This window comes from Equus quagga, chromosome 17, assembly GCF_021613505.1.
Source record: "Equus quagga isolate Etosha38 chromosome 17, UCLA_HA_Equagga_1.0, whole genome shotgun sequence".
NCBI classification, from domain to species: Eukaryota; Metazoa; Chordata; class Mammalia; order Perissodactyla; family Equidae; genus Equus; species Equus quagga.
This window is the reverse complement of record NC_060283.1, coordinates 6153162-6180461: the sequence shown is the minus strand read 5'-3', so window position 1 is coordinate 6180461 and position 27300 is coordinate 6153162. Positions and strand designations below refer to the sequence as shown.

Genomic DNA, 27300 nt, shown 5'->3' with positions numbered 1-27300 from the left:
ACTCACCATCCCCAAATCTTACCTCCCAAGCCAGTGTCGTGTTGAGGGCAGTTCCGCTCTTCTGATTGAAGACTAGAACTTGGCTTCTCTCCCCCTACTAGGTTGATGTCTTGCCGTAGTTTCTGGAAGTTGGTGAAGTCTGAGGCCAAAGCGGTCTTTGCCTCTGCAGGTGGAGGAGGTGGAGCTGGGACCCATCGCTGAGTTCACTTTCCTGCCCGTCCTTAACCTTAGAGATGGCAAACAGTCCTAGCCCCTGCTCCCGGGGGCCTGGTCCTTCCTGCCCTCCCAGGACAGGCCTGCACACCCAGCCTCCGCCCAGGAAGAAGTGCCAGAGGTGGGGGCTTGCATGGGGGGACTTGGTGTCCTCGCCCTGCAGGACATAGCCACAGAGGAGTGGACAGCCAAGTAGAGCAGGCTGTCACAGGCTCCCCAAGCCCTGTGACCAAATGACCTAACGGAGGGATGCTTGGACCCCAGCTGTGTGGCCCCGTACAAACTCTGAGTCTGGAGAATGGAAATCATGCCTACCTCCTGAGGGAGAGGATCCAGTGAGATCTGTGAAAGTGTCCCAGAAATGCCATCTGCATGTTAGTTACCGAGTGAGGTGTACACTCTGGTCGATGAGAGGAAACACCAGGAGAAGTCAAATAGTGTCTGAGGTGAACTAGCGAGGAGACAAGCGTTGCCTCTGGGCAGAGGGAAAGTGCCCACGACAGGTCTTCCCAGGAGGGCAGGGGCTGTGGGGACCCTGGAACTGGTGGCATCCCAAACGGGAGGGTGGGGGACAAGTAGACTCGGGCCTCAGCTCCTTGCCCTCTCAGCTTCCAGCTCAGAACCGAGAAGAGGGAGCAGCTGATGGGAGATGAGAGTGAGGAGGAGGCCTGAGCTCCCAGCCTGCCTGCCTCTGACTCCAGGCCTCGGCCTCCCGCCTGTGGCAGTCAGTGTCCCCGCTCCCACCCATGGGGTCCTCCCACCTTCAGGGCTTCGCTCCTGCGACTCCCCTCTCTCCTACATCATCGGCTCCCCCTCTCTACCTGCTCTTTCACGTCCACGTGCAAACTCGCAGTAACCATGTTAAAACCAAAAATCTCCCCTGGTTCTGGATCTCCTCTGGCTGCCACCCCTCCTCCTGCTCCCCTTACAGTGAAATTCTTCACGACAGTTCTTCGTGTTCTTGTCTCCACTTCCTCCCGCTCCTCAGGCTTTTTCCCTCACAACCCCATCAAAGTTTCCCTGACCAAGGTCACCGGTGACAGGTGCCAAGTCCAAGGGTCAGTTTCTTCTTGACCTTTCAGGAGCACTTGATGCCCACGCTCACGTCTGATAGAGTCTCTGTCTCCACTTGGCCTGTGGACGGCACTCTGCTCTCCCCCCGCTTCACTGACTGCTCCCTCTTGGCTCCCTTACTGTGTCCTCCTCTTCCAGCCTCTGGCCTCCTCTCCCCTCTCTCAGCCCTGTGGGGTGGAAGGCTCCCCTGTGCACGGCCTTCTCCCTCCATTCTTCAGCTGCTGAGGCCAAGAGCTTTGGAATCATCCTTGACCTCTTTCTCATACCCAGCATCCAATCCACCAGCACATGCTACAGGCTTTCCCTTCAGGACCCATCCAGAACCCAGCAGCTGCTCACCGCTTTCACTGCTGCTATTATCTCTCGTCTGGATATTGTAATCGCCTCCTAATTATCTCTGTTTCCTCCTCCTCTTCCTGTGTCTATTCTCACACAATAGCCAGAGAGAGCCTTTTGAGATGTTAATCAGATCGCCTTAAGTTACTGTTCCAAACCATCCAACGGTTTCCCATCCCACTAGGAATATAATCCAAAACTCTCATCATAACCTGCAAGGCCTGCCTGATCTGACCTCCCAGGGCTGCTTGATCTCATCTCCTCTCACTCTCCCCTCGCTCACTGGCTTCTACGTGCCTCAGACACACCGGGCACATTCTGTCTCAGGGCCTTTGCACAAGCTGTTCCTTCTGCCATCCTTCTCCTGCCCCTAGGTCCATGTGGCTTGCTCCCTCGTTCAAGTCTTGACTTAAATGTCACCTCTGAGAGGCCCTCCCTGTTCAACGAGTCTAACATAGCACCTCCCTCTTCTCTCACCCTTCTTTGTTTTTCTTATTAGCTCTTCATCTTGGCATTTATTCTTTGGCTCATCACAGGTACACAATACATTTTTGTTGACAATGAATGAAGAGCCCTCACGCTGCTGGATCGGGGTCCCTAATTCCAACCTGCTCCCCAGACACTTTGATGCCTCAGCCCAAAGGACACCTGAGTTTTCTCACCAGCCCTGGAGTAAGAAGATAGACTCCTGCTCTGAGCCAAGAGGAGGCAGAGGGTTGTGTGGGAATGGTTTCCAAGATTGCAAACACGAGGCTCTCAGGTGGAAGACTGATGCCTGAGACAACTTGCCCAGTCACCGAGTCAAGCCAGACCAGAGCAGAACTGCCCACGGGGCCACCAGAAACATTCTCCAAAGGCGAAGGGGTGGCACTGGGTGCAGAAGGTGGGAGAACCCCCATCTAACCTGCACACCAACTCCAGGCTGGTTTTATGTTTAATTTAAAATAAACTTTGTATTTCAAAATCGTTTAGCTTTACAGAAAAGTTGCAAAGATAGAACAAAGAGTTACTGAGCAGCCTGCACCCAGGTCCCCCCGCTGTTAGCATGTTACGTTAGTATAGTCATCTGTCCCAGCTAATGAACCAGGACAGACATGGTCTTACTCACTAAAGCCCGGGCTCACTCGCAACCCTTGGTTTTTCCCTCGTATCCTTCTCCATTCCAGAATGCCTCCAGGAGACCACACCACGTTTAGTCCTTTGGGCTGTGACAGTTTCTCAGACTTCCCCTGGTTTCGATGACCTTGACAGCTGTGAGGAGTACTGGGCGGGTATTTGGTGGAATGTCCGTCCACTGGGATTTGTCAGCGCATCGCATCAAGGGTAGTGCCATCTGTGTGGCATTCCCGTGATGTTACCCTCGCTCACCCGGCTGGGGTGGTGTCGCCCCCTTTCTGTGCTGCATGCTGTGCTCTCCGGAAGGCAGTCATTAGGCACAGCCCTCACCCAGGAGTGAGGAGCTTTCTTCTCCATGAGTTTTTGGAATCATTCTGAGCAGCAGATTTCAGATTAGTGTTTTAAACGACTCCTTTCATCACCCACTGCTGTGTCCGAGGACTGGCTCGCTGTCACTGACGGGCATTTTCCTCTAGCCAGGCCGCTGCTGAGTGCTGCATGGGGCGTATTTCCCTGAATCCTCTCAGTGGCCCTAGGAAGTCAATTCGGCCGACATTTCCTTTTCACCAAGGAAGAAGCCAAAGGTCAGAGAGCCGCCCCTCCTGACTCTAGCCTCTCATTTCTAACCATTTATTTGACTTGAATCCTCATAGAATCTCAAACCTAATACGGCCAAAACGGAACTCTTGATTCCCTCTATCCTCCCCAGTGTTGGTAAGTGGCACCAGTATCCATCTTATCCCTCAAGCCAGAAGCCAACGGGTCATCCCATGTCACCTCAGTGACTCCTGTCTATTCGGCTTCCCAAACACCGCTCCCAAACATAAGCCAGAGCGCCCTCCTCCCCTGCTAGCGTCCTTCACTGCCTTCTTAATGCCTTTTGAATACAGCCGCCCGACCCACGGTCCAAAGGCCTGCACCATCCGCCCCCGCCTGCCTCTAACTTCACTTCCAGGTGCTTTCTCCCCCATTCTCACCGCCCTGAGCCACACCTGATCTTTCTGGAATCAGATCCCTCTTCCCCGCACTGGACCTGAACGTGCTGCTCTTCCCACCTTAAATGCGCTCCCCGCCCCCAGAGCTACCCCTTTTCCTTCAGGATGCAGCCTGTGCATCACCTCAGAGAGGCCTTCCCAACCCCCCAGCCCGAAGCCCAACTGTTAGTCTCCACCTCAGCCCTTTCTTCAGTCGTGGCGTTCACTGTCATCCAACGTGTCTGTGCCACATTGGGGCAGGGACTCGGGCTGACGTGCTCACTGCTGCATCTCCGGCCCCCATCACTCTGGCATTTGGCCAACACTCAAAGGCCAGCTAGGGATGAGTGGTTAAGTCACTTGTCCCAGGCACACAGATCGGCTGAAAGGAGCTGGATTTCTAGCCCAGGTCATGGGACTCTCTCAAGGCCTTACTCAGATCCCAACTTCCCCACCATCCATACAGCCTACATGTATTAAGTTCCTACTCTGGGTCAGTTCCTGTCGAGGTGTGATGCTACGGGAGGAATACAGGGTTGGGTCCTTACCTATGCGGGAACTCTGAGGCTAGGAGGGGAGACAGACAAATAGACAATTGCCTCACAGCATGACAGGTTGCATGGGAGCACACGGGCGAGGCATCTAATCCAGCCTGGGGAAGGTGCATCCAAGAAGGCATCTCACCTGAGCAAAGATGCCTGACACCATGGATGTTCTGGGTACAGGAAATAGCAAACACTAGAGATCAGAGAGAGTCTGGCCCGTTCTGAGACCCACGCGTGGTTTAGTGTGGCTGAAAAGCAATGGAAATGGCGAGTGATAGAGCAGAAGAGAAAAGAAGCTGCCGGGGCACTGAGGAGGCTCGTACCTATGATTATTACTGTGCTGTGCCAGAGCCAGGACTGCCCTAAGGAGCCCCCAGTCTTGAGTGCTTATGTGTGAAGCTGCTGACATTTTAAGGGGGATGCCCCCGACCACTTCAAAGAAAACGAGTGACGCTAGCCAAAAGAAAAAGAATAATTTCAGAAAGCAGATTTCAGTGGGCTGAGTGCTTCCGAGGATCCAAGGGGAAGGGGTGGGAGCAGTGGGAGTGATGTTCAGGGAGAAAACAAGATTAAAAGTTGCAAGAATGACTTTCCCAGGCATGGGACAGGCGGGGGCAAGCTGATGAGCTCTGCAGAAAATGGCATACGGAGCTGAATCACATTGGGCATGGACTCCTTCCTTCCTTCTCCATCAACTGAGCACCCATCAGCAGCCTGGCAGGAAACCAGCCACTGTGGGGGGGTGCAACACAGACCGGGATGAAGTAACAGTCCCTTCTCTTGGGAGACGCACAGCATAATCCTCAGAGACAAGATAAAAAGCCGAGCGGCTCAAAAGGCTAAACACAGGCAAGGTTAAGCAGTGAAAGCAAGATAAGAGCCTGAGAAGCAGTGGAGAAGGCCCAGCCTCCCCTCCGCCCAGCACATGGGGAGGAGCAGGGCCAGATGCCGAAAGGAAATCACAAAGAAAGCACCAGAGCCTGCAGAGAGTTAGCAGAAAAGCCGGAGTAAGAACCCAACAAAAGTCATAAAGGGGGATTGAAAAATGTTCTTTCTGTCAACGTGGAAAAAGATGCTAAAAGGAATGTGTGCCTTTATTAGATGGAGAGAACACAGGGAAGGTAGCAGGGGCTGTGTACGTGTGTTTGCACTTGGGTTTGTATGGTATGCACCTACGTGGGCCTATAAACACATGGAGGTGTGCATGTGGTGTTCAGGGCCTCTGGGTGAACCTGCGTGAGGCTGTGCGTAGGAAGTGTGCCCAACTGGGCTTTTGGGTGAGTGTGAACCAGCAACTCAACCTCGGTTCTCTTGACTTCTACTCCATGTGGTCAGCCTCTCTTACACACTGGGACGAAGTGACCTGGACTCTGGATTAGAGAAGGACATAGTGCTCACTGGGAGCCTGAACTCCCTGGGAACAGCAGCCTCCCTCATCTCATGCCTTCTTCTCTCTGGGCCTCAGTTTCCTTGCCTGTAAAATAAAGACACTTAAGCAGAGGCTTTCAACCCAGGGTGCACATCACAGGCACTGCTGAAGTCCTAAAATAATAAGAGATGCCCAGGACCCACCTCCAGAAGGTAGCACAGAATCCCAACCTCTAGAAGGAGAGCCTTCTAATGAAGTTCCTTCACGAGAGATCCTGAAACCGAGCCTTGTTAAGAACAAGAAAGGTGCCTGGGACTCCAGATTCTGTTTCCTCCCCGTGAACTTGCTGGCAAGTTGAGGGTGCGGTCATGGTCTGATGGAGTCTCATGCACAGGGGCAGGCTTGTCACACCACAGCCAGTACACCTCTGGGAGACAGGGCCAACGTGAGGGCTGAAGGACAACAGATCCTTTGGGCAAAGACTCCAACCTTCAGGGCCCTGGAGGAAAACCAACCAGATGAAACCGACAAGGATAACGCAAGCTCTGCACGGATGCAAACCACATAATCGATGGACACGGGGAACAGCAGGTGCTTCTGGGGAGGGGAGCTGCACGGCTGAGGACAGTGGTCAGAGAGAAAGAACAACTTTTCATTGTAACGTGTATATGCCTTTTGAATTTTGCATTATATATGACTGTATTAGCTACCTTTAAAAGTCACCAGGAAAAAAATCATCGGCACAAGCACAGGATGGGGGAGAAGAACCTGGCTGGATATAACCTGAATGAGCGCAATCTAGGGTTTGGGCTGGCAAGCGTATGCTGAGCAGGCACAGCTCAGTGGCTGTCAAGGTCAGCCTGACATGCAACTTCACGGTGGACAGGTGGCATGCTCATTAAGGGGGGACTGCCCCTCTGTGATCTGTGCAGTTCACTCCCTGTCTGGATCCCTGGGCCATGGATTGAGCACCACATTCTGAGCGGTGTCTGAGCTGACATGTTAAACTATACCCAGAAAAGAGAAATCAGGATGGAGCAGAGTCAGGAAACTGGAGCAAGGGTGGGTGAAGGGACCGGGATTGTCAGCCCAGGCAAGAGGAAGACTGGATGGGGCCCCATTGCTGCCTCCAAATATCTCAGTGACAAAAGGGAACAGACTGCTCTTCCTGAAGACAGCTGCGGTTTGGTGTGGGTGAGCAATGCAGGAAGGGACTTTGGGGCTATCAAAGGAAAACGTTCTAACCTTTAGAGTAGCCACAGCAGAATGTAGTAAGCTCCCTGTCACAGGAAGTACTCAAGCTAGGGGCACCGGACCATTTCTCCGTCAGAGATGATGCCAAGGGGATTCTCGCACCCACCAGGACACAGAACCTGGGGAAGCCTGAGTCTGAACCCATCCTGACTCATGAGGAACATCCCAGATCCCTGGTAGCAGTGCCAGGCCTTGTCGTGCAGGTTTTGTCCCTCGGGGTGGTGATCCTGCTGTCACCCACTAGTGACATCGACCTAGAAGCAGTGGGGGCAGTGCCAGGTAGCCACCAATCCAGGGCTGCAGAGCACCAGGTCAAAACTTGGCCCTGGCAGGGACTCGGCAAGGCCCACAGGTACACCCTTCTGCCCTGCTTAAAACTAGCATTTACTGAGTGCTATTATGTAGCTGGCCAGGGGCTCCTCTGGGAGTGAACAAGACTACATTATAGGGAGGAAACAGAAAGCCGCAAGAAAAATGTTGGAAGGGATAAATGCCATAGGCAGAATTAAATGGGTGCATGACACGGACTGGAGAGGTGCTCTCCACGCGGGGTCGAGAATCAAGGAAGGGCGTGAGCCCTAAATGACATCACCTGCCTTGATCCTCGGTCAGCAGCATTTGTTGTGGTCTTCACCCACAGGGGCACGAGTCTTTGTTTCGGCAGATGCCCAGCTGCCCTTTGCCACTCTCATGTCCCTTCCGGCCGGAAGCCTCCGTCCCTTGCCCCAAGAAGCAGCCCTAAGATGCCATGAATCCCCTACAGGAACATGGACAGCTCCGAAAGAGGTGAGTGGGGGTGTAACCAGCCTCTAAAGACAAATGAGCCTGGGATCAGATCTGTGAGATGCGGATAATAGCAGTGCCCCACTTCATAGAGTCTTTGTGAGCATTGAGCGAATTAACGCACGTAAGGCACCAAAGCGCCCACAACGCACTTTAAGCGCTCAGAAAGTGGCAACTCTCTCAATAAATGTCAGTGTCAAAGGTTTCGCTCTGGACTCCGAGGAGGCCGGGCCTGCCCCCTGAGCCTCAGTTTCTCCCGCCATCTTCTCTGGCCGCGGCACTGGGTGCGTTCAGGTTCACAATCTCCGAGCCTCTCCCCACCTCTGTGGCCTGGGGGCGGTTTACAGTCGAGGAATCCGGCGCTGCCAGAGCGTGCGAGTCGGCGGCCAGGAACCTGCGCCCGGGGCCAGCCCACGCCCGGTCCTCGGTGACCACGCCCTCCACCTCGGATGGCCACGCCCCTATACCTCGAAGGCCACGCCCCCGATTTTCCCTCTAGCCTGAAGCGGCCGGGCCAGCACGCTCCTTTAAGGCAATCCCGGGCAGGGAAGAGCGTGTTTCGCCCCCTCCGACCCTGCCGAGGTAGCAGCTTCACCTTTAAGGCGGCGCGGGGACTGCTGGGAAGGCCGGCGGGATGGAGGCGGCGGGCCCGGCTCACGGCTGCCGGTCCGGGTGAAGCGGGGCGGGAGCCAGAGCCGGAGCGGGAGCAGGGCCCGAGCGGGAGGCGCAGGTCCGCGCGGGCCGATCGGGGCCGGGAGACGGGGCTCTGGGTCAGCGCACGGGAGGGGTCGTCGTGGGCGCGGCCTGTGGGAGGACTGGGCCGGCCCGCGGGGAGGGGTCGCCGTCCTGGGTGGCCGGGGCCGGGAGCTCGGCCTTTTCAGGGGAGGGGTCCGCAGGGCCTCGCGCCGGCCTGTGGGGAGGGGTCATCGTGGGCGCGGCCTTGGGGGGCGGGGGACGGAGAACCCGAGATCTCAGCTCCTCTAGGGGAAGGGTCTCCCAGGGTCGGCCTGCCCAAGAGGAGGGGCTCTGTGGGCTCTGTGGCTCGGCCTGCCTGTTGCCGAGGGGGCTGCCCCAGGGGCTGGAGCCGGATCTCCGGAGGGGCCGGGGTCTCCCGCACGGGAGTGAGCCCCCAGGAGCCCCCTAGGACCGTGCTCCGGCGCACCCTGCCCCGGCTAAGGGAGTCCCCGGGGAAGCCCCGAGATCGGGCCACCTAAGCCGGCCTGAGCCGGTGGTCTGGGCCGAATCCGGGTCCAGCCTCACCGGCCTCACCGCATTGCGTCTCCCGGGCCGAGAGGAGTCGGGCGCGCCCCCTGTAGGCCGAGCGCGGGCACGGTGCGGGCTGCCGGCTGGGGGACCTGGGCACCCTGGGGACCCAGGCGTCTTGGGACCGGAGGTGTTTACCTAATCCGGGGCGGACGGCGGTGTTGGTCCCAGGCCCGGCACCCGCCTGCCCGCCCCCTCGCCTTCACAGGTGGCGCGGCCATGGCCACGATGGTGCTTCCCCGGGAGGAGAAGCTGAGCCAGGATGAGATCGTGCTGGGCACCAAGGCCGTCATCCAAGGGCTGGAGACCCTGCGCGGGGAGCATCGTGCCCTTCTCGCTCCCTTGGTCGCTCACGAAGCCGGCGACGCTGAGCCAGGCTCACAGGAGCGCTGTGTCCTCTTGCGCCGCTCCCTGGAGGCCATCGAGCTGGGGCTGGGGGAGGCCCAGGTAGGCGCGGCTGGGGTGCTGAGGTGGGAGGTCATGGGAGGGAGGGAGCGTTCCAGAGGAATCTTGGCAATATACGAACAGAATCTGAGCAGGGAACCGTCTGTCCCCTGGAGCCCTGTGATGGGACCCCAGTAAATATCTGTGGAAGAAATGAATGGGATTTGGCGAACCCAGTCATGCCTTGCTGCAGGAGAACCTGATCATCCTTTAGCTCCCACACAGAACCTTGTTCCTGCCTTCTCTGCTAGGTAGCAGAGAATGAATGGTCTAGGAGATTAGAGGGGGAATCCTGAAGGAAACACCCTTCTCCCCGGTTCGTTTTTTAATTCATTCGTTAACAGGTAAGTTATCAAGTGCCCACAATGTGCCAGGGATACAAGTCCAACAAGACAGACAAGATCCCTGCCCTAGTCCAGTAGGAAGAGAGTCAGAAACACACATACATTTGTTACTCATTGTGATAAGTTCTCCAAAGCAAACAACAAAGTTTATGATAGCTTATGGCAGGAGGTCTTATATATTGCTCAGGCAAGACTTCTGAGGAAATGACATTTAAACAAGGACCTGAAGAAAAGAATGCAGCTGAAAAGGGAGGAGGGCAAAAGGTTGCACATGCAAAGGTCCTGAGGTAGGAAAGATGTAGTGGAAGAATTGAGAGAAGACCTGTCTGACTGGAGCTTCATGGGGAAGGAGAGAGGGACAGAAGAGGCCTCTGGAGAAGGCAGGGGCCAGATCATGCTGCACCTTATTAGTTTGGGTTTATTCTCTGGAAATGGGGAAAGCTTTGGAGAGCTTTAAACAGGCAAGGAACACAGTATGACTTAGGGTTTAAAAGCTCCCTCTGGCTGAGGTGTGGAAAATGAATCATAGTGGTTCAAGGGTGGACACAGGGAGCACATAGTTTGGAAGCCGCTGTTGGAATTCAAATGAGGAATAGTGACTTGGAGAAAAGGAGTGGCCATGAGGGTGGAGAGAAGGGGACCAATTCTAGGTGTTCTGGAGGTAGCTCCAGCAGGGATGGAGTGAGGGAGAGAGAGGAGGGCAGGGGAACTCCCAGGTTTGTGGTTTGAGCAGGTTAAGGGGATGGGAGAGCCTGCATGGTCAGGAGTTCTGTTTCGGCCTCTTAAGTTGGGGCTGCTGGGACAATGGGCAGATGGAAATATCCAGGAGGCAGTGGGGGTAGAAGGAGTTAGGCTCCGGGGGAAAGAGTCTTGGCCTCCTCAGATCCTGGCTGAGACACCGCCTGGCTCCGTGACTCCTGGGCAGGTGGTGTCATCCTGGTTTCCTTGTCTTTAAAATAGGGATCATGCCATCTGCTGTATATACCGCCAGGCTGTTCAGGAATTTTTTTAAAGCTAGTGGTTGTGAAAACACCTGTCACTTAGGCATTTGCTAATCAACTAGAGAGCGCAGGGTCCCAGACTGCCTGGCCCTCTGGAAGGGCAATGTGCTGGTCATTCACTCCTCGGCCAGTTGGCTGCCAGGTGCAGAGATGAACACACAGGGGCTCCCCTCCCGGTGTGCGCAGGCGCCGGCACAGATGGGCTACAGGATGGCGTGGACACGGGAAGGTGCCCTGCTCTCCTGGGGCGGAGGACATCAGAGGGAGGAGGCTTCACTGCAGACATGACCGTGACCGTGAAGGATGGAGGAAGGCCCCAAGGCAGGAAGAGCCTGGAAGCTCAGGAAAGGAGTCAGAGAGTTTGAGGAGAGGGGTAGGGCTGAGGCCTCTGGGTCCCCTTGCCATCTGGGGGTTTAGGACACACACACCTTCCCTCCTGGGAGCTGCAGAAGGGCAGGGGCAGCCCTGGACCCTTGGGCTGGACCCTTGGGACCCTGGACCCAGAAGTCAGGTTGGGGTCTTTCAGCCACCTCTTGGGTTCTTTGGGAAAGTGCTAGCCCTGGGGCTGGGGCAGTGGGATGGCAGCTGTGGCTGCAGAGGCTTGCGTACAGCCCCCAGGAGAGCCAGGGAAGAGAATGGCTAGCTCGGGAAAGCGCAACCAGCCTTTTCGTGATCAGCCCAACGAGCTGGGAAGTGGACCATCAATGTGGAGGGTTAGCTGGAGACCCAGGAAAGGGGATGGACTTTTTCAGAGTCCAGCAAAGCAGCCTGGGAGCCCAGGGCTTCTGACCCCAGAAGGAAGGAGATGGGGATCCCCGAGCCTTCTGGGCTTGGATCTTGGACTACGGTCTGTTTGGAGCCTTGGGGAAAACTCCTTTGATGACAGGAGAACTTCGAGGCCCTCAGCCCTGCAGTTCCTCACAGGGCCAGGCCTAGTCCTTGCTGGGCCCCAGGGCCCCAGGAGGCCCAGGCCGGGGGTGGCCAGGGCTCTGACCCTCATCCCTGCTGGCTCCCGCAGGTAATCCTGGCACTGTCGAGCCACCTCGGGGCCGTAGAGTCAGAGAAGCAAAAGCTGCGGGCTCAGGTGCGGCGCCTGGTGCAGGAGAACCAGTGGCTGCGAGAGGAGCTGGCAGGGACGCAGCAGAAGCTGCAGCGCAGCGAGCAGGCCGTGGCCCAGCTCGAGGAGGAGAAGCAACACTTGCTGTTCATGAGCCAGATCCGCAAGTTGGATGACGACACCTCCCCCAACGTGAGCCCCTACCACGGCCACTGCAAGGCTACTGGGCAGGGGGCCCTGGGAGCGAGGAGGGGCAGCACGGAGCAGAGTCCACTCCGACCCAGCCGCTGACATCTGGGCTGCCTCGTGCCTCCTTCCCTGACGCTCGTCCTGTCTTCCCCCCTAGGAGGAGAAGGGTGACGTCCCCAAAGACTCCCTGGATGACTTGTTCCCCAACGAGGAGGAGCAGGGCCCAGGTGCGGGGGTGGGGGGGACAGCCGGTTCTGGGAGTGGGGGAAGGGAGGGCTGTGTGAACTCCTTGGGACCCAGAGATCACCGGGAACGGGGACCAAGTGGGTGCCATGTTCTTTCCTGCCTCGTTTCTGATCATCACATCCCAGCATGTTCGAGCATAAAAGGCAGGTTTCACATGTGGCTTCTCTCCTCCCCCCAAGCTCTGTGAGGAGCAGGCATCATAGTTCAGAGCTCCAGAGCCGCCCAGCCTGGGTTCAAGTCTCGCTCTGCCACTAGTTGCTCTGTGAGCCCTGGTAGAGTTTCTTTTTCCTCTCTGAGGACGCATGCGCAGGCTCAGCCCTGGGCCGGTGCTCACCTTGCTGATGGTGTGGAGTGTGTCTCAGACGCTCCCTTCTGCAGATGCGGAGGCTGAGGCTCGGAGGTTGGGTGCTTGCTCGAGGACGCATAGCTTGCAGTACTGGAGCTGTGACTCTATTCATTCTTGGGGTTGCCTAGACCCACTTCACAGATGGGGATACAGAGGCAGAATAGTGACTTGCCCAGAGCCACATGTCAAGTGAGGCTCTGACCTTCTGCCCTTGGCCTTGCAGCCCCCAGCCCTGGAGGAGGGGATGTGGCTGCCCAGCATGGAGGCTACGAAATCCCGGCACGGCTCCGCACTCTGCACAACCTGGTGATCCAGTACGCCTCGCAGGGCCGCTATGAGGTGGCCGTGCCACTCTGCAAGCAAGCCCTTGAGGACCTGGAGAAGACATCAGGGCACGACCACCCTGATGTGGCCACCATGCTGAACATCCTGGCGCTGGTCTATCGGTGAGGGCTCCTCTGGCCGCAGCCATCCACGGGAGCGCCTGCACTCCTCCCGGAGGCTCTAGCCCAGGTCACAAATCCTCCATGCCTGCTGTGGACCAGGACTCAGGCTCCACGGGCACTTGGGTGGCAGAAAGAGAAGGAACTTGTGCCCAGAGGGGGCTGAGCCCACAGAAGGCCTGGCCACAGACGTGAAGAAGCCTCAGTGTAGTGGAGGAGAACAGCTTGGACATAACTGGGAGGGGGCAGCACATGAGGACTCCGGGGGCACCGGGAGTTGGCACAGCTTCTCCAGGGACCAGGCTTAAGTAGGGTCTTTGGTGCAAGATGAGTTTGCCTAGAACGTGAGAGGGTTGGAGAAGGTTCCCTGGCTGAAGCAGCATGAGCAGGGGCCCTGGGGAATCGAGAAGCAGGTGCACTGGGCATGAAGCCTTGGAGGTGTGTCCTGGGGAGTCTGGGCAGTCCCGAAGCACGACTTGCCCTGGTGAGTGAGTTGAGAGTGAACTGCCCAGAGCCCCCGAGCTCCCGGAGGGCAGAGGCCGACCACGTCTCCCCACGCTCTGGGTCACACCCTGCCATGCCCGCTGGTCAGTAAATGCAAGAGGAGTGACCACAGGGATCTTGGGCCACTAGGGGGAGGGTCTTGGGCTGGAGGACAACCCTCACCATGCTCCTGCCTGCCCCCAGGGACCAGAACAAGTACAAGGAGGCTGCTCACCTGCTCAACGATGCCCTGGCCATCCGTGAGAAGACGCTGGGCAAGGACCACCCAGCTGTGAGTGAGGGTGGTGGGAGGTGGTAGCTGCCCCTGCGCCCTGCAGCTCCCAGAGCCCCTGCCCAGCTGGGCCCTAGGTCACGGAGCCTCCGTTCTACCACCCCTCAGGTGGCCGCGACACTCAACAACTTGGCGGTTCTGTACGGCAAGCGGGGCAAGTACAAGGAAGCTGAGCCGCTGTGCAAGCGGGCGCTGGAGATCCGGGAGAAGGTGGGAGCAGGCGGGGCTGGGCGGGCTGGGCGGGCAGGGGGCCTAGGCCGGCCCTCAGCCCAGCCACCGGCTCCTGCTCCCATCCCAGGTCCTGGGCAAGTTTCATCCAGACGTGGCCAAGCAGCTGAGCAACCTGGCCCTGCTGTGCCAGAACCAGGGCAAAGCTGAGGAGGTGGAATACTATTACCGGCGGGCACTGGAGATCTACGCCACACGCCTCGGGCCTGATGACCCCAACGTGGCCAAGACCAAGAACAACCTGGTGCCCTGGGCCGGGAGGGGCTGGAGGGGGAAGGGGGGGAAGAGGCTAGAAGAGGGAAGAAAGGAAAAGGCTCAGCTCCCTGCATCCTGTTCACCCTCTGGGCCTGCTCCTCCAGGCCTCCTGCTACCTGAAGCAGGGCAAGTACCAGGATGCAGAGACCCTGTACAAGGAGATCCTCACCCGCGCTCACGAGAAGGAGTTTGGCTCTGTCAATGGTGAGTCCGTGGCTGCCATGTACCCCCAGCTCACCCAGCACAGGCCCACTCAGCCATCAGCGTGCAGGGCAAACACCTCAGCCCGGCAGGCCCTCACGCCTTGGGGCTGGCAGGTCCCCAGCCACTTGTGTGCACATGTGAGCAGACACACTGAACTGGCTTGGCCCCCTGGGCTCTGCCCCTGCCATATACACCCTTTGCATAGCCCACGCCCTTAGCACAGAGTCTTTTCCTCTTTCTCTACTGGGCAACTCCTGTCCACCGTGAGAGCCCAGCTCCGATGTCTCCCGCTCTGGAAAGCCACCTTCTGGCCCCCGACAGCCAGTCATTTCCTGCTCTGGGATCCCTCAGCCTGGCGCATCATTTAGGCCTAGCACATATCTCGGGCTGTGGGCCCGAGGTGTGTAAGCGTCGGCTCCCCGCAGCCCACAATCACTAGCCCCTCAAGCACAGGCCTGTACCACAGTCATCTCTGTGTTCCAGAGGAGGGTCAATAATGTTTGGGGTCTGTTTCTTGTTCGTTCATTCATTCATTCATTCATTCATTCATTCAACAAAGCCCAATCCTGGTCCTGCCTGGGCACCTCTGACCCCCACCCCAGACCCCAGTCCTGTGTCCAGCCCAACTAGGAGAGGCCTACATGGGAGGCTGGTGACAGCCCCTTTCTCCCCCCAGGGGACAACAAGCCCATCTGGATGCACGCAGAGGAACGGGAGGAGAGCAAGGTAGCTCTGTGGGGCAGGACTGGGGTGGGGGTCCAGGGAGGGAGGGTGAGGCTGGGAGGTCCCACCTCCCCTGACCATTCCTTCCCCCAGGATAAGCGCCGGGACAGCACCCCCTATGGGGAATATGGCAGCTGGTACAAGGCTTGTAAAGTCGACAGGTGAGGACAGTGGGGCAGGGCTGTCAGTGGAGCAGGGAGCAGGGAACCAGCATCCGGGCTGCGGGCCGGGGGCTGGGGACTGCACCAGGCTCCACTCTCCATGCTGCTCACCGCTAGAACACACTCCTTTTTTCTGTCAGCTTGTCTTTCAAGGCCCGGGTCACAGGCCACCTGTCCCAAGAAGGCTTTTTGCACCTGGACAGCCTGATTATCTTGCTCCTGGGTTTCCCAGCTTTTAGTCCTGGTGGCAACATCCTCCTTAGGGTCCTGGAGCCAGGTCCCCAACCCTGGGGTGATTCCGCCAAGACAGGAGAGTCCGCGCGGGCCTAGCACAGGGCTTAAGACACAGGAGGGGCGAGATTCTGGTTGGCTGGATGGTTCCTCAGAGCCCAGTGGGGGTCGGATGCCAGGAGGGGCCCTGGGTACTGGGGACCACGGAGTTTGAGACTATCCCATGTCTCACCCACAGCCCCACGGTCAACACCACCCTGCGCAGCTTGGGGGCCCTCTACCGGCGCCAGGGCAAGCTAGAAGCTGCACACACGTTGGAGGACTGTGCCAGTCGCAGCCGCAAGCAGGTGGGGCAACAGGCACGAGGGCTGTGGGCAGGGACCTGCGGTGGCCCTGTGTGTGTGCCACTAGGGGCACGTCGCTCCGCCTGACGCCCCCTGCCCCTCCCTCAGGGCCTGGACCCTGCGAGCCAGACCAAGGTGGTGGAACTGCTGAAAGACGGCAGTGGTGTGCGGGGAGACCGCCGTGGCAGCCGAGATGTAGCCGGGGGAGCTCGGTCTGAGTCCGACCTCGAGGAGGCAGGGCCCGCTGCCGAGTGGAGTGGGGTGAGTCTAGGGGTAAGGGTGGGCCACGAGGGGCCAGCCCGGTGGTGCAGCGGTTAAGTTCGCACGTTCCGCTTCTCGGCAGCCCGGGGTTCGCCGGTTCGGATCCCGGGTGTGGACATGGCACTGCTTGGCACGCCATGCTGTGGTAGGCGTCCCACATATAAAGTAGAGGAAGATGGGCCCGATGTTAGCTCAGGGCCAGGCTTCCTCAGCGAAAAAGAGGAAGACTGGCAGTAGTTAGCTCAGGGCTAATCTTCCTCAAAAAAAAAAAAAAAAAGAGAGAGAGAAGTTGTATAAGGCAATACGAAAGAGACTTTAACATAAATATCTTCAAAATTTTGGGGCTGGCCCCGTGGCTGAGTGGTTAAATTCACACGCTCTGCTGCAGGCGGCCCAGTGTTTTGTTGGTTCGAATCCTGGGTGCGGACATGGCACTGCTCATCAAACCACGCTGAGGCAGCGTCCCACATGCCACAACTAGAAGGACCCACAATGAAGAATATACAGCCATGTACCAGGGGGCTTTGGGGAGAAAAAGGAAAAAAATAAAATCTTTAAAAAAAAAAAAAAAAGGGTGGGCCACAAGTCCTGGCAGCCAGTGTAACAGAGGGACAAACCTGTCCCCCCTCACAGGACGGCAGCGGCTCCTTGCGGCGCAGCGGCTCCTTTGGGAAGCTCCGAGATGCCCTGAGGCGCAGCAGTGAGATGCTGGTGAAGAAGCTGCAGGGCGGCAGCCCCCAGGAATCCCCTAACCCCCGGTGAGCCCCTGCCCCCGAGGAGCCCCCCACCCAGAGGGAGCCTCTCAAAAACCCACCCAACAACCCAGCCACTCCAGACGAGCCCCTGACCCAGGGTGAACTCCCTCATCTCTCTCAAGCACCACCACCCACCAAATCTGCTCCCTGCCCACAGCCCCCCTCCCCAGCCCCAACCTGACCTCTCCCCCTAGGGTCCCCCAGTTCCACCAGGGGCAAATCTGGCTGTCCTTTCCCCTCAGGATGAAGCGGGCCAGCTCCCTCAACTTCCTCAACAAGAGTGTGGAAGAGCCAGTCCAGGTATGGGTGGGTGGGTGTCTGGGCACTGAGCAGCTGAGGCCCAGGCCCTGGGGCCCAAGGCCTGCATGTCCTGTGTACCTGCCCAGCTTCTCCTAAGCATGTCTGTTCATCCAGCAACATTTCCTGTCTCCGTCCCAGGCTTGGCTTTGGCCTGGACACTGGGGGAGACAAATGAGGGAAACCCGGCCCCTGCCTGGGGTGGACATGCAAGCGGCCAGTGCACACCCAGTAACTGGAGGTGGGCGGGAGTGTCAGAGCATCAGGCTGTGCCCGTCAGCCCGGCTCAGAGACTCTGGCTGGTCAGGCCCCTTCAGGCCAGGGAAGCACAGCCATCAGCACGAGGCTGAGCCATCTGCCCCTTCTGCCCACAGCCTGGAGGCACAGGCCTCTCTGACAGCCGCACCCTCAGCTCCAGCTCCATGGACCTCTCGCGACGAAGCTCCCTCGTGGGCTAATCCTGAAGGGGCAGCGGGTCACCAGAGCCTCCACTCGGCACTGCCCTCACCCCCAGCCCTGCGCATGGGCCTGCTGCTTGCCCCCCTGTCTCTCTGAAGGACCCCTGTCTTTTCTGTTCAATCTCAGGGTAACCTCCTCCCTTGTCATCTCAGCCTGAGCCCTGGAGGCTGGGCACGCCCGCTCCAGCTCTACCCCTTATTTATTCCTTCCAGCAGGGCCCCCTCTTCCCTAGGTTCAGAGCTGCGAGAGGGGCTGGCTGGGCTCTCTAAGGTAGAGACTCGGTGGCCTGCCCTCCCCAGACCCCCGGGCCAAGAACACTAAGCACCTGCCGTCCCTTCAGCACCCTGCCCTTCCCACGGCCGTTGCTTCTGTATATAGAGAAATAAGTTATTGGCCGCGACCCTCCCCTCAGTCCGCGGTACTACCGGACCTCCCCTCGCCCCGCCCTTCTCTAGTGGTACCGCCCAGGCCTTAATCACCCCCATTCCGCGCGGTGGTATCTCCCAGGCTCCACATCTTGGGGCGGTGCCTCCCCAAAGGGTTCCCTGGGCCGCCTGGCGCCCCTGTCGGCCTCTGAGGGGTGCGACCTGCCCCGCCATCGCCCCGTGTCCTAGGACGGAGAGCCCTTCCCTCGCCCGTCCGCTCACCGCCGGGCCCTGCCCTGCATCCCGGCCTTATGCACTGCCCCTCCCGCCCGGCTCTGCCCAGGCACGGCCTGACCCCGCCCAGGGCACCGCCCGTCGAGCCTTCCTGCCACGCCTCTCCCACGCCTGCAGCTTCTCCCGGGGACAGCGATGGCCCCCTGTGGCAGGAGGGGCTGCCCCAGGTGGGGGGTGAGGCGGTCGCTCTCTATTTTCAAATGTTGCTGTAGAAATAAAGACGGTTTGAAACTGAGCCGGGCTTGTTTTGGGGCGGAGGCCGAGGGCTCCTAGCGTCTCTAGGTTGGGGATGGGGTCGGGAGAGGTGAGCGCGGGGTGTGTGTGTGTGTGTGTGTGTCGCCCACGTCTGGTTCCAAGCAGTGGAGCCAAGATACTCTGCCCCTATCCCGGAACTGTTTGGGGGCCCCACAGGTTCAGGATGTTTTCCGACAACCTTCATCTCTGAAGATCTATAGACCGAGGGCTTTGATTGAGCTCTACCTCTCACTGAGCTGTTTGACCTTAAGCGAGTTACCGAGACTGGATTTTTTCATCTATAAAATGTGGGTGACCACATCTTCCTCCTGGGGCTTACGCTGTAAGTTAGGAGCGCCAGCACACGAAGAACTCTGGATAAATGAACTTCTACTAATGCTTACAACTCCGGGACCTGGCAGGGTAGGGATGACTACCTCTGTCAGACAGGCGTGAAACGTGTTAACCCTAGCCCTAAATTGAGTTTCCAACGCTGGGACACCGTCAGGCTCCCGAGAGCTGTCAAGCTCAGGTACGTATAGGGAGCGAACTACAAGCCCCAGAGGGCAATGCGCTGCGACGATAGGGATTGCGCTAGGAGGCGCGGGCTCCTCGGTTTGCGCCTGCGCAGCCGGGGGGGGGGGTGGGGGGGGGGGGGTGAGCAGGATAACGTACCGAGACTACAAGTTCCGAGAAGCAACGCGGCGAGGCCCGAATCGGGAATGTTTGCGCCTGCGCGTCGCGGGCGGGGCCTCTGGGGCGGAGCAGCCACCATCTTGGAACGGGAGGCGGAGCAGAGCTGACTGGGAGCGACCGAGCGGGCCGCTGCCGCCGCCATGAACCCCGAATAGTGAGTGAGCTCCGCCCGCGCCGTCCGGCGCAGCCTCGATCCCGAGTACGGGGCTGTATGCTTACCGGGGTTGTCCAGCCTGGGTCAGGACTGCGCGGCGCCCCCACATCCGGGTCCCTCTTCCGCTGACCTCCCTCCCCCCACATCCGGGTCCTGCCCCTCCCCCTGGGGAGCCCCAGGACCCCAACTTGACACCCCAAGTTCTTACACGCGGGGCGCAGAGACTGCAAGCCCGAGGGGCACCGCTTGGAGTCCGAGGCACTGGCCCTACCAGGCCTTATCGGTCAGGTGACCCCGCAGCCCCGGTCTCTCCAGGCCTCAGTTTCCCCACCTGCTGCTGGAGAGTGGCGGTCCGGGTGCTGACGGCGGTCCCGGCGTCTTGGAGCCCGTCACCAGATAGTTTCTGGTCTCGGTCCAGACTCGGGCCCTTTAGGTCGGGTCGTAAATCCTTCTGCTCTACCCGTTCTCCCGGAATCCAGTTCCGGGGCCGGCGCAGGGCCAGGCAGACGCGGGAGACCCCGAGGCGCCGCTCGGGGTCGCTCTCCAGCAGGTCGTCCCGTCGGGGGCTGTCGCTTTGCTCCGTGCCCGGGTCGAGCTGCCCTGCCGGTCCCTTCCCGCCCTTCCTCACTTTTGCGCAGGCCCCCGGCGCCACCGGCACACCCCTTCCCTTCGCCGTCACACTGCCGGTGAAGTTCAGATGAATGTGGCATTTGCTCCCCCTTCCAGTGGGATTCTCTGTTTCTCAGACTCTCCTCACTTCTTGGTCCCTTCCCCTCCGGGTAGATGGCCCACATCTCTGCCCCAGACTGCTCCTTGACGGTTTTCCCCAAAAGTCAGTTATCTTCTTCTTCTGCCCCTTCCTTTTTCTCCTCCAGATCCAGGCCTCACATTTCTTGGGGGAAGGGTGAAGCTCTGAGCTGGATCATAAGGGGAACAGAGAAGGGAACCAGCAGGCTCACAGAGACTGGAGTCTGAACCTGGTTTCCAGTCTTAAAGTTAACTTAGGGCAAGTCGCTTCCCTTCTCAGACTTCTGGTTTCCTCAGTCGTTGGAATAACAGCACGCACTTCATTGGACTGTTGTGAGGCTTTAAGATGATGCATTTGAAGTTCTTAGCACAGGGCCAGGCCCACAGCAGAACTCAGTGTGTGTTAACTGCTGTTGTCATTGCCACTTGTCGGCCGCCTCTTCTTAGAGGCTTTGTCCCAGGCTCTTTACGTAGACATTCACTTAACAAGCTGGGTACGCCACGGGGTGGTGTAGGAGGGGTTCCCTAAATAGCCCCTACTGTAGTCCCCTACAGTCTGGGGACTGTGGAGTCTGTCAGGAATCAGGGTGGGGTACCCAGCTCTGTCCCCTGATTGCGATCCTTGACAAGTCATGTCCCTTTCTGTGCCTCGGTTTCCTTCTCTGTAAAGTGGGAATTCAGACTCAGCCCTTCAGGCCAGCTGTGTTATGGGAGGTGGTCGGGCCCCCCTCTCCCGGGATTTGTGGGAGGATCTTGGGAGCACCTTAGTACTCTAAACGGAGGCCCGCCTCGCAGTGTGGGAGAGGGCTGTAGCTGTTACTCCAGGGTGACGGCGGGTGGGTTCCCTGCCTGCCTTCACGCCTTCCCATCCTTTCTCTCCAGTGACTACCTGTTTAAGCTGCTTTTGATTGGTGACTCGGGCGTGGGCAAGTCGTGCCTGCTCCTGCGGTTTGCTGTGAGTAAGAAGCCTCCCCTGGCATCCATCTGGGGTCCTGGCTGGTGGCTGGAGGGAGAGAGGGCAGCCCAGAGCACAGTAGTTACAAGACCTGGGGAACCAAGGATGAAGTTGCGTGACTTACTGGCAACATGTCTGACTGAAAAAGGGCAAGGGGCTGGCAAGCTGGGGGGCTGAGAACTGGCGCTCAGCAGTTAGGAGCGCTGCTGGGGCGGGGAACTGGAGGGAGATTTTCCAAATGGGCCTCAGGCCTGCTCAGTCAGGCCATTTCACTGGGCCACGATGTTGCAGGATGACACATACACAGAGAGCTACATCAGCACCATCGGGGTGGACTTCAAGATCCGAACTATTGAGCTGGATGGCAAAACCATCAAACTTCAGATCGTGAGTGTCACTGTCCTCAAAGGCCCTGGTGCAGAGGCATCTGCCTTGGGAGGGGAGGGGTTCTGGGCGTGGAGCCCTGGGCTGACCTGCCCTTTTTTCCTGCTGTCTTTAGTGGGACACAGCTGGTCAGGAGCGTTTCCGGACTATCACTTCCAGCTACTACCGGGGGGCTCATGGCATCATCGTGGTGTACGACGTCACTGACCAGGTACTCCTGGGCTCACCATCCCCAGCTTTGCCTCCTCAGCCTCAGGCCTTTGGCGCTTGCTTCTTTCTGCTCTTTCCGTCCTCTCTTTTTGGTGCTGCCTGGAAAGGAGAGTGTATTCGGACTCATTTCGCAAGGAGGGAAACAGCCGCAGAAGTGGATCCTCCCGAGGCCCTGCTGCAGGGTCTCGGCAGAACCAGGCTTTGCACCTCCCGCCAGACTTGCCGCCTTATTCTAGGCCTTCCAGACGCCTGTGTTTTGTAGGGGTTTAGTCAGCCGATTGGTTGCTGTGCTGGGCCCCTGGCCGCCTGTGTGAAGACAGTGTGGAGAAGCAGTTGGAGGGCTGTAGGCAAGGCTATGAGGGAGCCGTGAGCTCTGGGGCCAGTGTGCGCAGAGGACTGGGAGCCCTGTGTCTACTGCGGCAGCATTTGTCGTGTGTTCTTGGCAGCAATGGTGATGTTAACAGCCGGGAACAACCCCCCATACCCTGTAGTTTACAGAACGTGTGCCGGCTTTTTGATGTTCACAACACCCTGCAGAGGTCTGTACTGTGTTCCCATTTTACAGATGAGGACATGGGTTGGAGTGGTGAGGAGACTTGCTTAAGGCCCAGCAAGTTAAGTGGCAGAGACAGAAAGCCTGGGACTGCTGACTCTGCCAGCTCTGTTCTTGGTCCTAAACCTTGTTGCTTAATGGGGAGCAGGCCCTGGAGACAGGGAGATGCTTACGTCAGCCCTGGGCCAGAAGAGGGGTGACTGGGCTTTTCAGCTCACCGGGGACTTGTGATGGCCTTTGGACTACAAGCTGTGGGCGAACTGCACTCCTCTTCACACAGAGGTCACCGAGGACCTCTAACTGCCAAGTCTCGTGACCTCGTTGCAGTTCTCGCCCTGACTGACCCCTCATGGCTTTTAACTCCATTCTTTTCCCTCTCCTTGAGAAGTTGGCCATCTCCAGCTCTCCCATCTCCTGCTGCACTGGATTCTCTTTTCGGTGCCTTTTTACTGTTTCGTCCTGTGCTACTCCCCACGACTCCAAACTGTGTGCTTCCTAACTCTGCCCCAAGCCTCCTGACTCTCCCTGCCTGCTTCTGGCCACTTTGTGGTTTGGCTTCTGCCTGGTGTTCTGTGATTCCTGTGTCTAAACAGCTATCACTATGGATCTCCTCCTCTGTGCCCTGCATTCTGCTGGCGCTTTCTGTTTAATACAGAATAAATACGATTCTAGTGAATTAGAATTAATATAGTTCTGATCTTTGCAGCATCACCCAGTGAACTACCGGGTTGGGTCTCCTGTTTGCAGATGAGGAGACACTCTCCGAAAGGTGTTAAGTGACTCACCCGTGGTCTCGCAGGCAGGAAAGAGAAAGCCCATGTTTGAAACCAGGGTTCTTTGCTACTGCGTGACCCCTCTCCTGCTCCTAGACAGCCTCTCCTGAGCTCCAGACCTTTTGCAGAACTCAGCATGTCCAGCACTGGCCTTACCGTCTCTCCCCGATCTCCTCCTCTGTCCTCATCTTTGTAACAGAGTCCCTATCGGCCTGACCAGAAAACTCCTCCTTCCCCCATCCAGTCAGTCCCAGGGCCCCTCTTTGTCCCCCTCATGATAACAGCAGCGATGAGGATAATAGCAGCTCCCACTAATTAAGCACTTGTTATGAGACAGGCCTGCATTCGTTAGCTCATGATCACAATGGCCCCACTGGGAGGTACTGTTTTACAGAAGTGAGGAAACTGAGGCTCAGAGAGGTCAGGTGACATGTTTAGGGTCACACAGTAAATGGCAGAGTGGGGCTTAGCCCAGGATGGTCTGACTCTAAATCCTGTGCTCTTCCCTGCCTCCTTCCTGGCTCAGGGCACCTCCTCTCTTACCTAGATTATTCCAACTACCTCCCCGGTGGTCTCTGTCTGCGGGTCTGCTCTGGCCTCTACGCCCCTGCTGGGCCTAGCTTCCCAGGGCATAGCTGCTCCTGCCGCTCCCTCAGGAAGCCCCCACTGGCTCCTATTGTCTAAGATCTAGCCAGGCTAAGGTCTTCCGTGCACTGGCCTGCCTCCTCTCCGTCTCCTTCCCTGCTCAGGGCCTGCCTCCCAGCAACGTCCAGTCTCTCCTCCCAAACACACCTTGCCCCTCCCATTCTGTGAACTGGCGTGTGTTGTCTCCTCCCCTTGCACTAGTTCGAGCCTCGCCTGGCAGGGGCGGTCCTCTTGCCTTCTGTCCCCACAGTGCTGGTCACGCTGTCTTGCCATTGTGTGGGTCCTGGTCTAGGCTTCCACTGTCTCCTGGGTGCTTTAGGGCAGGGCCCAGGTACGATTCCCATCTTTCTCCCGAGGGCCCAGGCTAGGACATGGCAGGAGGTGTAAGTTTGAAGCCAGTGTCATATCACCAGGCCTCCAGCTCCTAAGAAGGGAAAGTGGCTGTAGCTCAAGCACGTTCCTAAAAGTTCTGTCCTTTGTCCGCATGCCAGGGGTGGGGGGTGGGGCGTGGCAAGCTGCCGGGAGAGCCAGGCTGAGGAAGCAGGCTGTCGGTGCCAGAAGTAGGACGAATGTTAGGCTCTGTTCCTGGGATGCTCGTGTCTCATAGTCCAGGGTCTCCTCTGCGAAGACCCTCCACCTACCACTGGGCTCCACGACTTCAGACTTTAAAGGGATTTTGAGGCCACCGTGGGAACTTTGTGATTCCTGCTAACCTGTCACCCTGTGTTCCTGTCTTCCTCTCCTCTGGCTTGTTTCTTGCTCCCCACATTTGCTTAGTCCTTTTCTCTGTGTCAGGGAGAGAGGAGCAGCTGCAGGAAGCAGAGGCCGGCCCTTAGGCTTAGGCTGTTTCAGTGCTGGGGCTGTTGGCAGACAGCTGGGGCTGCACTGGGCCTGCCTTACTGGGGACCCAGATGGAGGAGAGCTAAGCCTGGAAGGAGAAGGGACTTTCCTCCGGGTCGCTGAGCCCAGCGCTCCCGCCTCTCAGGAGCCCAGGGCACCCCCTTCCCCTCAAAGCCCCTGATCTCCAGGCCTAGGGTAGGTGGGAGTTGGGAGTGAAACAGTTTTTGACCTTGGTCCCTCTAGGAATCCTATGCCAACGTGAAGCAGTGGTTACAGGAGATCGACCGCTATGCCAGTGAGAACGTCAATAAGCTCCTGGTGGGCAACAAGAGCGACCTCACCACCAAGAAAGTGGTGGATAACACCACGGCCAAGGTGAGTGGGGCCTGGGCCCGTCCGCCCAGGGTGGGCCGGGGTCTGTGTGCCTCACCTCACTCTCCCCTCCTCTCTTCTCCTCTCCCCTTGTCAGGAGTTCGCAGACTCTCTGGGCATCCCCTTCCTGGAGACGAGTGCCAAGAATGCTACAAACGTAGAGCAGGCGTTCATGACTATGGCTGCTGAGATCAAAAAGCGGATGGGGCCTGGGGCAGCCTCGGGGGGTGAGCGGCCCAACCTCAAGATCGACAGCACCCCCGTGAAGCCCGCTGGTGGCGGCTGTTGCTAGGAGGGGTACATAGGGTGGGACAGGAGGGGCACCTTCCAGATGATGCCCCTGGAGGGGGCAGAAGGGGCCTCCTTCTCCTGGGGCATTTGAGTCTGTAGCTTTGGGGTGTCCTGGGCCCCCCATATCCCTCTGGCCCATCTGCCTGCCGCCCTGAGCCCTGGTCTGTCAGGGCCCCCAAGGGAGGACACCCAGGACCTGTGGCTGGGCTAGGGGTAGGGGCTCGCTCTGCTGCTGCCTCTAGGTAACTTTAAAAGATACCCCACCACACACCTTTCTTTGGGATGAGGGCTTCTCTGTCTGTCTCCCTCCCCCTGCCCCCCATTATGCTGCAGTGGGTTTCTCTCCTTACCCTTCTTCCTTCTCGCCCCCCCCCCCCCGCCCCAAGAGTTGAATGCCTCCCTGTCCTCTACTGCCCCTGGCGGCAGTCAGTGCCCAGGGCCAGGCATGGAACCAGGGGATCCAGGGCCCTGGGCCAGACCTCAGGACAGGCACGGGGGCCGCAGAGGCCTGGCAGCCCACCCTCTCCTCTCCTCCCACCCCTCCCACACTCACAGCTCGAGCCGTCCAGCTGCAGTGGGGTCTGAGCACATCTAGGGCAGGTGGGCGGGCAGCCGCGCTGGGCCTGTGTCTTGAGCCCAGAGGGAGCCTGCTCCTTGCCGCCCCCTGCCCTGCCAGAGCCAGGCCCATGTGCTGCCTGCCCACCGTGCCCCTTTGTCCCTAAGGCAGGCGGAGGCGGAAGGCCCACCGTGCCAGAGCCCGGGCACCAGCCTTAACCCTCACTCTGCCAGCACCTCGTCCCTTTCTCTGAGGCAGCACATCTGGCTTTGTCTCCCTTTCCGTCCCTTGGAGCCTGTGAGGGCAGATCCTCATCCCCTGTTGCTACTTCTCCTTTGGGGAGTGTGGGTGCAACCCAGGGTTGGAGGCCTCTCTGCTCCCCGCTCCCCCCAGGATCCTAGTCCCCTGCCCTCTGGCACAGCTGCTTCCTGCAGAAAAACAAACCTTTGGTCTCTACCTGAGAAGCCATGTTCCTTGTGCTGTCTCTCGCCTGTCCCACCTGTGCCCTGCCCTCCAGCTTGTATTTAAGTCCCTGGGCTGCCCCTTGGGGTGCCCCCCCCCCCACTCCCAGGTTCCCCTCTGGTGTTATGTCAGGCATTTTGCAAGGAAAAGCCACTTGGGGAAAGACGGAAAGGACAAAAAAAAAAATAATAAATTTCCACTGGCGCTCGGATGAGCCGAGGGTTTTTGCAAGGAAGTTGTGGTGACTGAGTGTGGTCTGTGGTGGGAGCTGCCTTGGGGTTGGGGGATGGACCTGGAGCCCTGGGCTTGCTGGGCTGCACAGGGGTCCTGGCTTGGGCTGTGTGTCCTAGGGTTGCTGCTGAAAGTCCTTGACCCACTTCCTGAAGCCAGGAGAGCTGCCTGCTTGTGCTTCTGTGGTCTGTCCCCACGGGCCCAGCACGGTTCTGGCAGGGAGCGAGGCAGGCGGCCATCAGCGAGTACCTGGTGAGCAGCGCCAAAACCCACACAGGCGCACATCCAGGATGTGAAGTTGGGCGGCCGCCAGAGCCCAAGCCGCCGGGCCCCAGATATTGTGCCCCAACGCGCTTGGCCCGAGTCCCTTCCAGCCCCCTCGTTCAGCCCCCTCTCCGGGCTTTGCTCTGGGTTCAAGCCAGGTGTGTCTGCTCCCTGGGACAGTGACAAGTGCTTTGCACTTAAGAGCTCAGTCCGGCTGGGCGCTGGTGGGTGAGGCGTGGTGTGTAGGGTAGGAGTGTGTGTGCCCGTCCGAGTGGACCAAGTGTGGTTGTCGGTTCGTTGTGTGATGTGGTGGGCAGGTGGTGGGGGGACATGCCAGGGGTGGGCGTCCACGGCTACGTGTCCCCGAGGTTGGGGTGGGGGGTGGCGCCCGGGCCGGCGGAGGGGCGCGCGGAGACCCAGCCCCGCCCGGGGCCGCTCGCACGCCGGCCCCGCCCCCGGCTCCGCCCCGCCGGCTTCGCGGGCTGGAGAGCGAGGGAGCCGCGGGCGAGGGATCGCAGGATGAGCGATCGCGGCCCGGGCAGCCGGCAGCGGACGCGCCCCCCGAGCCCACCGGCCCGCGCCCC

At 58.7% G+C, this 27300-nt stretch overlaps 2 protein-coding genes across 5 annotated transcripts; both read left to right on the top strand.

Annotated features, from left to right (window-relative positions):
- The first annotated feature begins 8164 nt into the window (after positions 1-8164).
- KLC2 (kinesin light chain 2) lies at positions 8165-18583 on the top strand. 4 transcript variants are annotated; one of them, XM_046643740.1, is made up of 16 exons: positions 8165-8246; positions 9099-9374; positions 11735-11965; positions 12120-12189; positions 12778-13000; positions 13685-13772; positions 13881-13982; positions 14071-14244; positions 14360-14459; positions 15136-15185; positions 15276-15343; positions 15813-15921; positions 16027-16179; positions 16813-16937; positions 17177-17234; positions 17606-18583. In XM_046643740.1, exons 2-16 carry the CDS (start codon positions 9147-9149, stop codon positions 17687-17689), a joined length of 1863 nt encoding a protein of 620 aa, XP_046499696.1. In that variant the 5' UTR covers positions 8165-8246; positions 9099-9146; the 3' UTR covers positions 17690-18583. The 4 variants fall into 4 exon arrangements, with proteins under 4 accessions (XP_046499696.1, XP_046499694.1, XP_046499697.1 ...); XM_046643738.1 differs by lacking the exon at positions 8165-8246 and adding an exon at positions 8256-8394; XM_046643741.1 differs by lacking the exon at positions 8165-8246 and adding an exon at positions 8263-8394 and having other exon boundaries at positions 9136-9374.
- A 702-nt stretch (positions 18584-19285) lies between these two features.
- On the top strand, positions 19286-26456 carry RAB1B (RAB1B, member RAS oncogene family). The gene is made up of 6 exons (XM_046643742.1): positions 19286-19433; positions 21063-21135; positions 21427-21522; positions 21635-21730; positions 24784-24915; positions 25010-26456. The coding sequence occupies exons 1-6, from the start codon at positions 19420-19422 to the stop codon at positions 25202-25204; spliced, it is 606 nt and encodes a 201-aa protein (XP_046499698.1). The 5' UTR covers positions 19286-19419; the 3' UTR covers positions 25205-26456.
- Positions 26457-27300: the final 844 nt, after the last annotated feature.